General features: G+C 37.9%; 2 protein-coding genes across 2 annotated transcripts; one reads left to right on the top strand and one right to left on the bottom strand.

Moving 5' to 3' along the window:
* Positions 1–5,732: 5,732 nt before the first annotated feature.
* LOC103953482 (transcription factor bHLH121) lies at positions 5,733–7,633 on the bottom strand. The gene is made up of 5 exons (XM_009365218.3): positions 7,319–7,633; positions 7,038–7,159; positions 6,708–6,835; positions 6,141–6,608; positions 5,733–6,008 (listed from the first exon to the last, which is right to left on the bottom strand). Exons 1-5 carry the CDS (start codon positions 7,417–7,419, stop codon positions 5,856–5,858), a joined length of 972 nt encoding a protein of 323 aa, XP_009363493.1. The 5' UTR covers positions 7,420–7,633; the 3' UTR covers positions 5,733–5,855.
* A 969-nt stretch (positions 7,634–8,602) lies between these two features.
* On the top strand, positions 8,603–14,323 carry LOC103953481 (DNA-(apurinic or apyrimidinic site) endonuclease 2-like). The gene is made up of 7 exons (XM_048588661.1): positions 8,603–8,996; positions 9,126–9,335; positions 9,439–9,523; positions 10,005–10,119; positions 10,313–10,463; positions 11,007–11,684; positions 13,732–14,323. Exons 2-6 carry the CDS (start codon positions 9,294–9,296, stop codon positions 11,016–11,018), a joined length of 405 nt encoding a protein of 134 aa, XP_048444618.1. The 5' UTR covers positions 8,603–8,996; positions 9,126–9,293; the 3' UTR covers positions 11,019–11,684; positions 13,732–14,323.
* The last annotated feature ends 1,377 nt before the right edge of the window (positions 14,324–15,700 follow it).

Below are 15,700 nucleotides of genomic sequence, written 5' to 3'. Positions count from 1 at the left end.
TGGTATATGATCTTGTCACTTTAGCTAGATCAGAGGAATGGGTCTGGAGCAACACTCTGAAAGCTAGAAATCATTGCACTTGCTTCTCACACTTGTGTGGTATAGGGATCGAGATGAGACATAGTGGGCAACGTCCAGGAAAATTCATGTCGTTCTACAGGAACGCTGACGTTTTTATCTCTCCTTAACGACGAGAAGACTGTCTTATTGAAGTGACAATCCGCAAATGAGCGGTAAAAAGATTGCTTGCAAGGGTTTTAAGAAAGCTAGTGTGAAGAAAAATCGTAATCGACAAAGATTCACATCCTTCTTTGAAAACCCATATTGGTACGTTGTAGCGACACAACTTGGCACATGGAATGCACACCCAAATGCGTAAGTAAGAAACATCGGGTTCATACCTAATAACCAACTGTAACATCGAATAGGTTGAGTGGCAATGGGCCTTAAGGTGGACCAACATAGATATGTACAAGATTGCATAGCCCTAGGCAAAAACCGAAAACTTGGTATGCTCACCAAGGTCCAAGCGATCATTTAAATTGTGCTTTATGATCACTTTGCAATGCTATTTTGGGGTAAACATGGGAATGCAATGTTCAATTATAAACCCAAAAGACATGAAATACTTATCGAAAACCGTCGATATAAACTCTGAGGCATTATCAAGTCTTCCAGACTTTATGGGATAAGTAGGATGGTGAACCCTTAAAATCGGCCAGGAGGTTTAACAACAATATGTGTAGACAAACATGTGACCAGTTCATCGATTCATCAACCAAAAGCATAAGTATTTATATGGTCCACATTTTGGGTAGATTAGTCCACATATATTCCCTTGAATCCACTGTGAAAAAAAAAAGGTGATTTCGTATCTTTGTGAGGGATGATATAAAAATCAAATTTCCCAAACGAGCGGGCTTTGGCAAAGTGTGCTTGTAGGCATAAGATCCTTACTTCGGGTAAGGAGATGCATCATAGCATCATTGTTCGACCTAAGTGTGCCAAAAGGTCGTGCCAAAGCAAGTAAACTACTCGAATCACCCGGCTCCAGGCCAGCCACTTGTTGTGTGTTCCCAGTTGGGAGGCAACCCATTGGCCCCAAAGCAAAGCTTCAAGCTCATTTTTGGAGGTGGTGCAAAGATATTCCACTTTATTTTCTTCAATGATTTCATTCATGATCATTGTTTTCTCGAATATCCTTAAAACTCAACGACGTTCTTCCGGAACGGGGAGAATATAAGGTTTCTTAAATGGTAAGTTAGTACCATTCATACAACGAGGAGCATGCCAATGCTCTTAATCAGGTTGGATAGACCTGAAGTCGTTGCTAGAGATATGATTTAGGTATAAAATTAGTGTGCGTAGTATCGCATTCATCTAGATAACTAACTTTCCCAATCACGTGTTTAATTGAATTTGGTCACATGTATACAAGAAACATGATTCAATTAACACGTATTCGAGGACAATATCAATAAGATTATCCATAACGAAAACATACACCAAACTTGAATCCAAGAACATGGAAAAGTGTTCACAAAGTAAATGGTTTACTTAAGGGGATTTGGCCAACAAGGCCATCCATGTCAAAAGTCTGCTCTTCTAACGGTGTTTAGTGGAGCAAAATTAGTCTCATTTATTGACTACTAGAATGGCATTCCTCAACAACATTGGTAGGTTCACGAACAGGTGCATAACCAATGATTTATTCCATCAAGACGGAAGTAGATTCTGCAGGGTTGAGGTTCAGGAATATTATCCTTTATTCTTGAAGTTTTAGGTCTTAGGTGCCAAGGACCACACCTTGGCAAGCCCTTTCTACCATAGGTTGTTAAAAAAAAAAAAAAAAAAAAAACTCGAAATTGGATTATGAAAGAGACAAACCCAGACTTGGGTTCGGTAGGCTCCAGCCAAAGCTAGAGGAGTCTGTTCGATAGACCGAGCAATACCATTCGGTGCACCTCTGCCGAAGTAAAGTATGCCCTTTCGGTGCATCATTGCGAAAGCAGGGCATCATCGTTCGGTGCATCTTTCCGGTTCATAAAAGGAGGTACCTATAAGAACAAAGAATACAATATACAACTAGGTGTAGTGGATTTAGGTTGCTTCAAGAACTTAAGTGTAAGTGCTTCAGGACTACGATAGGGAGTCAGCAGTTCAAAGAAAAGAAATAAAATATTGAATCGTTAATGTCCAAAAGTGGGCTTCAGGCCAATAATTTTGGATGTCTTGTCAGATTAATAAACTGCTGGTCACTTTAATTAATTCAATAGATTGGGACCATTCAGGGTCGATCGTAGAAGAAAAATAATATTTGTCTAGGCCCATTTATTATTTAATGTGGGTTGCAGGCCACACAAGAAATCAGGCCCAAATTGGGCTGGCATGCGGGCCAAAACAAAAGAAAGCCCAAGTGGGCTTGGTTTGTGAAAAAAAATCAGCCCAGCTCCAAGCTGGCTATGGGGTTGAGAGGGCAATAGGCCCAGAAAAGAAAAAAAAGTTGAAGCCCAAGTGGGCTGAGTCTAGACAAGGCCCAAACAAACTGGGTTTGATTTGCGCACCCCAACTTTGCTGGGTGTGTACTATCGCTGGAAAAACCGAACAGCGCCGCCATGATTTGGTGGTGTTCTCAGATGAGACTGAGTCACGGTTCAACGAGAACCCTTAAACCCACGACAGAGTACTTTCTTGACATTGGTGGTGGTCCAAAACCAGTGAGATTCTTCGAGAATCTCCAAAACATGGTCGAGATTTCAAATTAAATCTCGAGGTTTCGATGTCGGGGACAACTTCCAATCGTTGTAGGTCACCGGAGCTCGACTGTAGGCAAGCTGGTGTCAAGCGTGACGAAGAAGACGACGCTAAAAATGACGTCATATGCTTTTGTGTCTGGGTTTTGGACTTGGCTCAGAAACTAAGCGGCTCGGCTTAGGTTGGCACGAGCGCTTCAAGCCGTGGCTCCATCGCTTTTCTGGGTTGTTTTTTTTTTTTTTTTTTCACGTTTTAGTTTTAGGGTTTTCAGAACCCAAAGGGAATCAGGGCTCGAAGCCCAGTAAAGAATGAAGGCCCGGCTAGTGGGCTTGGTTCTCGCGCACAGCAAACCCAGAAAGGCTGCTTGGTTCCTTTTTTTTTCTTTTTTTTTTTCTCGGTTAGGGTTTGGAAAAGACCCAAAATTGCTTCTATTTTATTTTGATTCTTTGACTCACAAATTTCACATAGCATAATTGCGTATTACATGAATAAATAAATATATATATATATATAGTGAATAAATAAATAAATATATATATATAGTGACAAAATATATGAACACATATGCAATATATATAATTGAAGGGAAAACATAAATATAGGGGGTTCATTCATCATGAGAAATGTTTTCATGCTTCATGATCATTTTAAATATCTTAATTTATTTTAAAAGAACCTAATTGGCAGAAAACAACTTAGCCTTTGAATTTTGTAGAAGATCTTTCTCAGAAAACCGGAATTGCATCTCTAATGTGTTGTATCATGTTCAACAAAGAAGAATTAAATTGAATCAATAGCATGTAGACCAATTTAATAAAATAATAAATTAATCATAAAAAGAATGATTAAAATGTAATACTCCCCTGATTGAAGAACAAACTCTCTTTAGCGTAGTGTCAAGAGTGTGCTAATAACATGTTCTAGGCCTAATTCACTAAATCATATAAAGGACAGAGAGAGAGGATGAGGCAATAGTAGAGAGAAAGAGAGAGATGTGTAATTGTGAGGTGTGTTTTGTATCACCTCATTGTGCCTTTATTTATAGTAGTAGGAAATGTTAAATCCTTACGCTACTAGGATTACAAGTCTAATAGGATAATATCTAACCCTAGAGAATATTCCAAGATATCCCTAGATATACTGGAATTTACACAATCACATTCTTAATCTAATAGGACTGCAACAGTAATCTATTTATTTGATTTGATTCGATTAATTTTTGTATAAAGATCTATTGAGATACCCATTTTCCCTTTTTATTTTCCATTACAAGATCAAGGGCCAAAATACAAGCCTTGGGTACAAGATCAACACCAACAGAGGAGGGTTTAAGCAAACAAAACTGTTACATGTTGAACGCAAATATATAGGTTTAATTTTAGCTACGCCACTTGAAACTCGATTTTAATACTTTGATTTCTGTAACTCAGAAGTTGTCACTTTACTTTTTGAAACTCATAGTGTGCTCCACTTTGCCCTTTAGAACTCGATTTTGATCCATTTCGCTATCTGAAACTTAAAAGTCGTTTTTATAAAACTCAAAATCCACTCAACATTGCCATAGATATGTTAATTTTTTATGTGGATTTGATTTGGATGGGCCAGGTTAATTAATTTCTTTTTGATTTTTTTCATCTCTTCAATTTCTTTTAAACTTAATATTTTATGATTGTTGTCACTTAGTACTACGATTTAGTGATATTTCTTATCACTTGTAAGTGCGAGGTCTCAAGCTCGATTCTCACCAAAAGTGATTTTGAACCAAATTATTGCTAGCCTATTGTGTGGCTAAACTCGCCCCCTCCTTTATAATATCGTTTATTAAAAAAAAATATTAAAAATTCTAATTGTTAAATGGTAATACATACTGGAAATTTATAATCAAATTTATTGAACATCTATCATGGTTTTATTGGAGGTTGGGTCCCATATATATTTTAGGAGGCAACCGAATAAAATAATGATTTTTGAACATGTGGCATAGTCTTATTAGAGGTTGGATCCCACATATATTTCAAGAGTCAACCGAATAAAGTAATGACTTGTGAGTTACACAGAGTGAAGTGAGATTAAATTGAAGTTACAAGCCTATCTAACATATCATAAAACTTGGTCAAACTCTCATCTGATCATAAAACGCAATTTCATACTCTCTTGCTTCACCTTGCACCCAGTGTATTAAAAGCGTGAGGTATGGGCGAGACGTTTGAGGGATAGCCCGGCCTAGGCTTGAGACGTGAGGTGAAGCCCTACAGGGCCAAATTTTTTTAATATATACACTGAGTGTACACATATATTATAAATATACACACACACATATATATATATATACATATATTCTATTATATACATATATATATATATATATATATATATATAATAGAGGATGAAAACACAATGAGCACACATATAACAATGCACGCAGACAACACACACATCCATTATATAAAAAAATAAAAACCAGGAAAAAAAAAAAAAGGCAGAGACGATAATGCAAGGAAGAGGTACAAGGTAATTAAAACCCTACCCAAAATTTGGGCTTGGGAGTTAAAAAAAAAATTAAAAAATAATAATAATAATAAAAAAATAAAAAAAAACAAAACAAAAACAAAAACAAAAGAAGCAGCCAAATAGAGATGCCTTGACGCCTTCCGCCCACTCCCTCAAAACAGAGGCGGCAACCCTCACGCCCAGCCTCAGAGGCCGCCTAGGCACGCCCTGAGGCAAGCCTTTTAAAACATTGTCTTGCACATAAGGAGACAACTCATTCAGTATCATTCGAATTGATCTCCTATCATTTTTTTTTGTTTTTTTTTAACATTTTCCTTAGTGACATTGCTTATACGCTTAAACTTTAAACTTTTTGGATAATGTTGCAGACCAAACATGGTGAGGCAAGTATTGGCCAAGTCGATCAAACTTGTGACTAGCCAAAGGAAATCCTTGCTTGCTTGGACACTGGAGTCTTGGACTTGGGATTTACTTTGAAACTGAGATGCTAAATTTAACCTCGAAGGTGTTGTGTACCAGGGTTTCACAGAAAACACAGGCTTTTGCAATGTTAGCAGTTCGATGAAGTCAGAAATACAGACGACCTATCTTCATTTGTTAGGCTTGGGAACGTCACCTACACTGTTGGAGGAGCTTTCCTGAACAACTTGAGATGAAGAAGACCTACTTGATGAGCTTCCATCTGTAATGCCCCTATCCTTCCTCTGTGATTGCTTGGCCTTCTTAACCCCAGAAGATGAATCCTGTGAAACTCAACTCAGTAAATTATTATCTCTAATGTACAGAGCATTGCTGCAGTTATATCTATGACATACAGATACAAAAACGTTACTCCGAGTATTGCTTCTACAACAAGTTTACAAGTTAAAACTAACCTGTGGTGCTGAAGACCCTGGCATCTTAAGTTCAAGGTCTGTTGCTACATCGTTGGAGTCGTCACACCTTTCAGCATTGCTACCCCTTTGATGATCTGATGACCTACTCCTGGAATCTTGCTTGCTTGAACTGTGGGAGACAGATGCGCACTGCAGTGATGGGTGTTCTACTGGAGGATTGGCAGGTACTGGATATGGCACAAAAGTTGAACAGGGATTAGGCATAGCAGCAGGATTTTGAGCATGAAAGTAAGGATACGGCTGAAGTGACGGGTGCATGGGAATTGGGCCGGGAGGGACAGCTACAGGCATTGGATATGGGTAAGGTGGAGCCATAACAACAGAAGGATCCATGCCAGCCCATGGGAGCATAACTCTCAGTCTTTGTTGATACTGAACATTTAGATTTTCAATATCGGATTTTAGAGATGCCTTCTCTTCTCTTAGCTCGTTCTTCTCCTGCGTTAGCTGCTTGTAATAGACAAGAATTCCGATCACATTAGCACATAATCATCCTCACAAGTTACAACCACAGGATACTACACGGTAACAATAACATCACCCCACCTCACGGGATTCATCAGTAAGTGCAGCACATTCAGCCTTTAGTTTGTTGACATCGGCAGTTAAATCCTTCAACATTTGAATTGTGTCGGTAAGGATGGTTGCCTTATCGTTCTTGGGCCTATCCGGATCTGCATTTCCAGCATAACAACGAGGGCACAAGGGATGTGTATCATAAACTAACTATATTGCGAATTAACAAGACCGTTAATCCAAGTATGTATTAATTTCATGCCAAACTGAAACTATCTAACTTCAATTACGATGTTTAAACATGTCATTCCCGAAAAATCATGGCAGAAGGAGTAACAGACAGCAGCAACTAAAACTTACCTAATGTGTTGCCCAACTCAAAAAAATGCTCGTTCAATCGATCCCTCCTCACCTTTTCGCGGTCTGCTTTCTGAACCTTTCTAGCAACAATCGGGTCCTTCGTCTCCGCATCAAGTCTTTGCCTGCCAACAAAATCAAACTGTAAAGATCAAACTTTTTCATCTGCTTCAAGCCCATCAATCATTTTTTCCTTTTTTTTTCTTTCCAAATTATTTAATCCAACAGACATTCAATTGCTGAATCCAAACAAACCCAATAAAATTTGTAGAGAGAGAGATAACCTGGAATCAGAGTTGGAGTTGTGGGGACGATTGGAGGGGAGAGGGTGAGTAGAAGGAGGAGCTGAAGCAGCTGAGAAATCGTCGGATTTCCAAGGATCCATAATTTTGGGGTTAATTTTTGAGCCTAGGATTTTGCTCTTCACTGCAAATTGAAGAAATTGGGGAAGAACGAGAGAGAATCACAAAGATACAAAATTGAACACTGATCTCAACTTGCTTTCCACAACAAAATCCACCACGGGGAAATGGTTGCCACCTGCGATTTGGATATGGGTTTTTCATTTTTTTTATCGTTTTTTATTGAATTTTATAATTTTTTAATGGCAAAATTTATATTTCTTATTAAAATTGCTTTGGAAGGGAGATGGTGCATTTTTCATAAGATAGTGCTATCTACACTTTTTTTTTTTTTTTTTTTTCATACATATTTGCTAGTTTTTGTCCATCGATTATATTCAATTCATTCATTCAATCTGAAAGATGAAAAGTAAGAGGATTGTGTGATAATTAAAAATAAATGTGTGAATAACACTACTTTTTTTATACCCTGTAGAAAGAGGATGATGTTTTAGTTACCGTTAAATTAGTATGATTTTAATAATTAAAGACACGAATCTCAAATTTAAATTAATTTAATGACAACATAAAGAGTACATCAAAAATATAACCTTGAATTTGACAATATATATATATATATATCCTTCGAATTTAGACCATTTTAAAAAAGTGGCATCACCTTTCAATTTTTTCACATTACCACTCAAATAATTAAACTAGCAACAATAAAAACGCTTTTGCCTCAAATCTTACAAGCCTTTGTTTTCTATTTACGTAGCATGCGTGAATCTTACTTTAGAAGGCAAAATCAAACAACATTTCAGATTGACTCTTCTCTTTGAGTTTTGGTCAAACTAAAAGATAACTTGAATCATCAAAAGTTTTTATACTTCAAGTGAGAGGATTGATATGCGTTTTTTTATGAAGTGTCTCGAAATCAATGGCGTACTTTAAAAAAACTATTTCGTTAATTTCTGTCTTGAACATCGATTTGTCTCCTGAACTTCAACTTGACAAGTTTCTTCCATCTAGTATTCCCCTTAATGTCATTTTCATTCTCATTTCATCTTTTTTTTTTTATATTTAAGTTGTGACGTAAAATTAAAAAAAAAAAAAAAAAAAACTTTTGATGACGCGCATGTGAATTTTTTACACACAAGAAATGAACATGAGGGAAGAGTTAAGGGTAAAAATTGGTAATTAACATTAATTGATAGAGGAAAATTGGGCAAATCAAAACTGTAGGGGCCTAATCATCTAAAGAAGTACAACATCCGGGGGGAAATTGCTAAAATTACCTATCTTACCGGCTTTACCTAACGGCGTCGCATTTCGGTCCCTCGCTTTCTCTTACCTCCAAATTCGGAAATTGCCTGTTGAGGATTTCCATCTATCTGTAACCAGAAGCGAGGAAGAAGATGAAGATTGTGACGTACAACGTGAACGGGCTGCGGCCGCGGATTGCCCAGTTCGGCTCTCTCTTCAAATTGCTGAATTCATTGGACGCCGACGTCATCTGCTTCCAGGAAACCAAGCTGCGACGGCAGGAATTAACCGCCGACTTGGCGGAGGGCTACGAGTCCTTCTCCTGCACCGGCACCTCCGGAAGGGGCCGCACCGGGTACTCCGATAATTGTTTGTTAAAATGCCTCAACCAGCCACACCGCGGGGCACACACTCTCTTCAAATTTTGCACCTTTATGTTTCCTGTTTTGATTGATTTTTTTAAATATAATGTGGTTCTGTGAAGGTGTGGCGACATTTTGTCGTGCGAAGTGGGCGTTCTCGAGTGACGAAGTCGCTTTGCCGGAGGTGGCGGAGGAATGCTTTACCGGGGTTCTTGACAGTGGAAAGGAAGAAATGATTGCGGTTGCGGAAGGGCTTGAGGAGTTTTCAAAAGAGGAGCTTTTGAAGGTTGATGGCGAGGGGCAGTGTGTTATCCCGGATCATGGGCATTTTGGTATGTTTTGCCTTAGCTTCTAGTTTCAAGCTGGAGTCTTTGTGAGGTTTTATTTTATTTGTTGGGGAAAGTTTAAAGATTTATATTGACAATGGCTGTGTAGTTCTCTTCAATTTGTATGGGCCTCGAGCTGGATGTGATGATACTGAAAGGACGGAGTTTAAACTCAAGTTTTCAAGATGTTAGAGGTAACCAAAATGACCCTTTTACTTTTTAAGTTGCCATCGAAAAAGTTAGAATTGTTATTGTCGTAGTTTTTTTTTATTAATGTTTCTGTTGTAGAAAAGGTGGGAGTCTCTCTTGCGTCAGGGTAGGAGGATATTTGTTGTTGGTGATCTTAACATTGCACCCACTTCATTAGATCACTGTGATACGCAACCAGATTTTGAGATCAACCAGTAAGATGTTTGCCTGATCTCTAGCAGTGGCCATCTGTGCATGTAATTATATGCAGAATATATAATTGTAGTTCATTCCTAATAATTGAGAAAATCTACCTTGTAGATTTAGAAGATGGTTTAGATCGATGTTGGTGGAAAATGAAGGCTCTTTCTTTGATGTTTTCATAGCAAATAATCCTGATAGGTAAAGCATACACATGCTGGTCACAAAGTACAGGTGCTGAAGAGTTTAATTATGGCTCTAGAATCGATCACAATCTTTGTGCAGGGGCATGCTTACACCAAGAGCAGGACTTGCAAAGTCATAATTTTGTAACATGCCATGTCAAGGAGTGTTACATATTGACACAATTTAAACGGTGGAAACCAGGAAATTCTCTGAGGTATAGGATACATAGATGCTTGTTTTTTGTGTGCTTGCAGCCCATGCATGGATGTCATTCTTGTATTAGTTTTACTTTTGTGATTATGCAACAGTAGGTAATGTGGAAGTGCATGCATGTGGTACATATATGTAGGTGAAACATGTCTATGTGAGTGTTATGATGTTGCCTTGACCTCTTTCCCCGCCCGCAGATGGAAGGGAGGGCAGAACATCAAACTCGAAGACTCCGATCATGCTCCAGTTTACACAAGTTTACTGGAAATTCCTAGTGTTTCCCAGCATAGCACCCCATCTTTATCTGTTAGATACATTCCAATGGTTGGTGGCCTCCAACAAACCATGGTATGGAATTATATTCTCCCTTTTGCTGACTACCATCTTGTTTGATTTTAGATGTTTCCATATAAACATTCTCGTGAAATATGCAAGGACATAAATGATAAACCTTTTGTGCACACTTGAAATTTGAAGGAAGCGACTGCTTCCTTGGTTCAACTAGTATTTAGTTGTCTATTGATTTTAGTTATATTATAGCAGTACTTATTGATCAAATAGATTAAGGGTTTGTTGTGTGCCTTGTGTTTAACGTGATTTGGGATGGTGGAATATCGTATGTGCAGCTGCCTTTAGTTTGGGACAAGTTTGCAACTTTGGTGTTCATTAATAAAAACTATATCTATGTATATAGATGTTAAATATTTTGACTACGAGTCCAACAATAAAAGAGTGAAAACGAAAAAGATTTGAATTTGATTATATCGCTTAATTACTAATACTTCATACTTCCCCATATGGATGCTGTATGCTCTCTTAACCTGTTCTCCTGAAGCTACTTCTTCTCTATGCCTACTCGAGGTTGACTGAACCCTTTGTCCTCCTGTGCAGTATCTTTGCTAATGAAAAGACAAGCTGCGTAACAAGTTAGACAGAAATATCATTCAAGAGAGTTTCAGTAAGGAAGAAAGATGTTCACCTGACCAATGATGCACACCCGGTGCACCCAGCGGCAACTCCTGTTCTTTGAGCCAAAACTCCCAAGTGATCAGTTGAAAAACAAATGAGCATTCAAGCGCTTTTGCTATTGAGGCTACTTGTAACACTTTGGTAACTTTAGGTGGTCAACGTACAAAAACAATGTGCAGCAGTGAAGCTAGGAAAAAATCAAAAAGGAGTTCCCAACTCTCTTTGAGGTCATTTTTTCAGAAAAGTTCTATCAGTAGCAACAGTTTGAGCAATAATACTGGTATTTCTACTAGTCAGAGAAATGTTCCAGATTCTAATCATCTCTCAAATGAAACTCCAATACCAGAAAGTCAAAGCGGCAGTCCCAAGCAGTATGAACTGAACTCTAGTGTATCAAATCAAGATCAGGATGAAGTAGATGTCTGCTCCTTGGACAAAGAGAAGAATAATTTTGCGTTATTGGAGTGCCAAAGGTTACAGCAAGTCATGTAGAATAGCATACCAGTTTGCAAGCGCCATAGTGAACCTTGTGTTGCTCGGGTTGTGAGGAAGCGAGGTCCTAATTTTGGACGCAGATTCTCTGTCTGTGCGTGTGCTGAGGTATGTTTTTGTTAGGGTAAAGTACAAAAAACTACCTCAATTATGGGTCAAATGACACTTTCATACCTCATCTTTTAAAATTGACAATGTCATACCTCATCTTACGAATTTGTGTCAATGTTATACCTTCCGTTAGTTTGGCCGTTTATTTCTCAGTTAAATGCTGACGTGGCTTGATCTGAGACCCATTTTTATTAAAAAATTATTAAAAACAAAAAAAATCATTTAATATTATTTAAATATTAAAATAATAAAGAAAAGTTATTTAAAAAAAAAAAAAAACCAACATCAATTCGTCTCTCCCCCCCTCTCTCCCTTCTCCCCATCTTTATCTTCTTCCTCTTTCTGCAACTGCAACCCAGAAAAACAGAAGAGAAAAAAAAAAAAAAAAACAATATGTTTTCCCTGCTCCTCACCCCCTCTTCTCTCCACACCCACGCACCCAACCTCCCCACCTTCGCACCCCACCCTCTGCACCCAACCTCGCACCCACTACCTACAACCCAAGAAAAAAAAAAAAAAGCCTAGAAAAAAACCCATTCTCCTGGGCGAGGAGAAAATGGGCGGCGGGGGCGTGGGGGGTGTTAAACATTTTCACCTCCGGGAAGAAGATTGCCCGAGCCCGCGAAGGCGGTCCATCCAGTTGTTCTCAGAGATCAGACCCGCCCAATGCGGAGGAGCTCAGGCGAAGGAAATTCCTCGCATGGCCTCCCTGACCCTCATCGCATTCTCCGCCGTAAGCGGCGCGTTTCTGCAGTTCTCGTCTTCTCTGAAAGCCCTAATTATCTCCGAGTTGGAAGCAACCTCCTCCTCCACTTCTTCTGCTTCCGCTTCGTCATCGCTGCTTCTGTTCAAGCGATCACTATGCCCGACGCCGTCGTTTAGCTGGAGAGACGAGATTCCTCCGTCGATCTGATTGACAGTGACGTCGTTGGAGTGCAGCTGGGAGTGGATCGGGACGGTGTAGTTTCCGATCTGGTCGTCGTCGTCTTCGGAGTCGACGGCAGAAACTAGCTGGTAGAATTCGGCGGCAGGGGGTTGGGTTTGTGGTGGGGGAAGGGGGTATGAACTGGGTTTCGTTTGGTTTGGGTTTTTTTTTTTTTTTTTTTTTTTGTCCTCTTCTTCTTCTTCTTCTTTCTCCTTTTTCTTTTCTGGGTTGCAGGAAAATGATAGGGAAGAGAGAGAGGGGAGAAGGAGAGGTTTGTTTTTTATTTTTTTATGTACTTTTTTATTATTATTTTAATATTTAAATAATATTAAATGATTTTTTTTGTTTTTAATAATTTTTTTATTAATTTTTTAATAAAAATGGGTCCCGGATCAAGCCACGTCAGCATTTAACTGAGAAATAAACGGTCAAGCTAACGGAAGGTATAACATTGACACAAATTCGTAAGATGAGGTATGACATTGTCAATTTTAAAAGATGAGGTATGAAAGTGTCATTTGACCCATAGTTGAGGTAGTTTTTTGTAATTAACTCTTTTTGTTAACTTTAATACTGCTGGAAATTTGTAAAAGTTTCTAATATACGATATTGGAGTAAGAGTAAAACAGAAAGAAAATGAAATAATACCCTGGCATGTAAATAAGGAAAACGAAGTTTAAGCATGATTCAGTATTGTGATGTCTGATGAAATTATGAATTCAAGTGTATGACAGTGAAGTGTGGACAAAGGACAAGTATCTTTAAATGAATTACTCCTTTCTTTGATTCTTTCCATTATTTTGTACATCTCAGATTCAGTTGATTTTGTAAAAGCAACCTTGTAACTAGTTTCCCTTCAGTACTTAGAACCTAGAACTTAGGATGAACAGGTCCTCCGGCTGTGCAGTCTGTTTTACCCCATTTTGCCATTAAAGAATTTGGGCATCTGACAATTGCAAGCTTTATACAGAACTACAGATATTGTGAAGTTTATATGTACTCGAGCTAAGTTTGCAGTTGACTACTCGTGAGACGTTTGTCTTGTTTATGTGGAATAGCAGAAGGCAAAGTAGATGATTTATGAACTAACTAGTGGCATTCCTTTTGTTCTTCCTACAGGGACCTGCATGTAATCCAGAAGCAAATTGTAAGTATTTCTAATGGGCTTCTTCGAAACCCCGACAGAAATGACGGTGGTGATCAGTGATGCCAGGTAATAATCGATGTCATGCTTTTAGTTTCCAGCCTACCCTTCGAGACGATGTAGGTTTGGAAAATTTTGTAATTGAAATGATTCTTTTTGAAATAGAAGTCTCAGGCATAAGCTCCTTTGTTGTATTATTTAGCTGTATAACTTTATTCATTTTCTTGTTTAGTGAATTGATCGCCGTGCTGCACGAAAGAAATATGTTTCCAGAATATCAGAATCTTAGTTTTAGGCGTATGTGACGTGTGCCGTCCATATATATATATGAGAAGTTAAAGAGAAGAAGGTAGCTAGCATCTTTCGAAAGAGAAATTATACGTTTCCTCGGTATGTCATTTATCAACTAGTAAGAAGAGTCATACAGCACGCACACAGAAGAAAAAAATGTTCCATGTATTAATGTATTATTCTTTCTTATTCGTGGATAACTTCCACATAAAAATACAATCCTTGATGTCACGATCTTGTGTTTTTATAATCAATTGGGAGCCGAAATTCGAGTTTGATGTTTCTTCCAACATTTAGAAGAAAAGTATCACCAGTATTAAATGTCCTATCAACGTCACGGACGAATGGTCGCAACCGATGACCCAACTATCCAGTAAAAAAATTGAAAGACTAGTGAACTTCATCCATACAAAATTGTTTGGGATGGCAAATCAACAAAGTACAGCGATCGTTATCGATCACAAATTATGGTAGAAGACAACCCTAGAAAATAATAATACGATAATGTCAAACACATCAGCATGGATTATGACAAACCCTCACCCCCAAAGATATGTTTTACATCACTTCAAGCGTCATATAAGTGTTTTTTTTTTTGTCTGATCAATGTCCTGTATTCAATGAAAATGACTTATCTACATCGTCAAGACGCTACCGTGGTATATTGAGCAAATAACACGACATCCCACATTAAAATTTTTTGCATAACTTCACATAGTTGATTTAAAACACCGTCGCCTTAACGTTATGTTGGCAAAACCATTGGATATAAGTGTTTTTGTTTTTTTTTTGTCTGATCAATGTCTCGTATTCAATGAGAATGACTTATCTACATCACCAGGACGCTATCGTGGTATATTGAGCAAATAACATGACATCCCACATTTAAATTTTTTGCATAACTTCACATAGTTGATTTAAAACACCATCGCCTTAACGTTATGTTGGCAAAACCATTGGATATAAGTGTTTTTGTTTTTTTTTTGTCTGATCAATGTCTCGTATTCAATGAGAATGACTTATCTACATCACCAGGACGCTACCGTGGTATATTGAGCAAATAACATGACATCCCACATTAAAATTTTTTGCATAACTTCACATAGTTGATTTAAAACACCGTCGCCTTAACATTATGTTTCATGTAAGTCGTCGTATTTAGTTTCAACCTCATCACAACCAGTTGTATACAACTTTCTTCACAATTTAGGGTCATTTATACTCTTGTTTGGAATCGGATACCATGTGATTGGCCCTTGGACGTACGTTTTATAGATATTTCAGGTGCGATGTGTACTACTCGTATAAATATAATCAAGCTTGGAAAATTTTGTAATTAAAATGATTCTTTTTGAAATGTAAGTCTCAGGCATAAGCTCCTTTGTTGTATTATTTAGTTGTATAACTTTATTCATTTTCTTGTTTAGTGAATTGATCTACACGAAAGAAATATGCTTCCAGAATATCAGAATCTTAGTTTTTAGGCGTATGTGACGTGTGCCGTCCATATATATATGAGAAGTTAAAGAGAAGAAGGTAGCTAGCATCTTTCGAAAGAGAAATTATACGTGTCCTCGGTATGTCATTTATTAACTAGTAAGAAGAGTCATACAGCACGCACCCAGAAGAAAAAAATGTTCCATGTATTAATGT

This window comes from the organism of the source record quoted next, unplaced genomic scaffold (genome assembly GCF_019419815.1).
Source record: "Pyrus x bretschneideri cultivar Hongxiangsu unplaced genomic scaffold, Pyrus_bretschneideri_v1 Contig1, whole genome shotgun sequence".
NCBI lineage: Eukaryota > Viridiplantae > Streptophyta > Magnoliopsida > Rosales > Rosaceae > Pyrus > Pyrus x bretschneideri.
This window is presented reverse-complemented; position numbering and strand designations above follow the sequence as displayed.

Excerpts from the sequence above, each read along its gene's own strand:
- LOC103953482 (XM_009365218.3), bottom strand. The coding sequence starts at position 7,419 with ATGGATCCTTGGAAATCCGACGATTTCTCAGCTGCTTCAGCTCCTCCT. Across the intron at positions 6,836-7,037 it reads TGAGTTGGGCAACACATTAG|ATCCGGATAGGCCCAAGAAC; the intron begins GTAAGTTTTAGT and ends CTGGAAATGCAG. Across the intron at positions 6,609-6,707 it reads TTACTGATGAATCCCGTGAG|CTAACGCAGGAGAAGAACGA; the intron begins GTGGGGTGATGT and ends TATTACAAGCAG.
- LOC103953481 (XM_048588661.1), top strand. The coding sequence starts at position 9,294 with ATGGCGAGGGGCAGTGTGTTATCCCGGATCATGGGCATTTTG. Across the intron at positions 9,336-9,438 it reads CCCGGATCATGGGCATTTTG|TTCTCTTCAATTTGTATGGG; the intron begins GTATGTTTTGCC and ends ATGGCTGTGTAG. Across the intron at positions 9,524-10,004 it reads AAGTTTTCAAGATGTTAGAG|GGGCATGCTTACACCAAGAG; the intron begins GTAACCAAAATG and ends ATCTTTGTGCAG.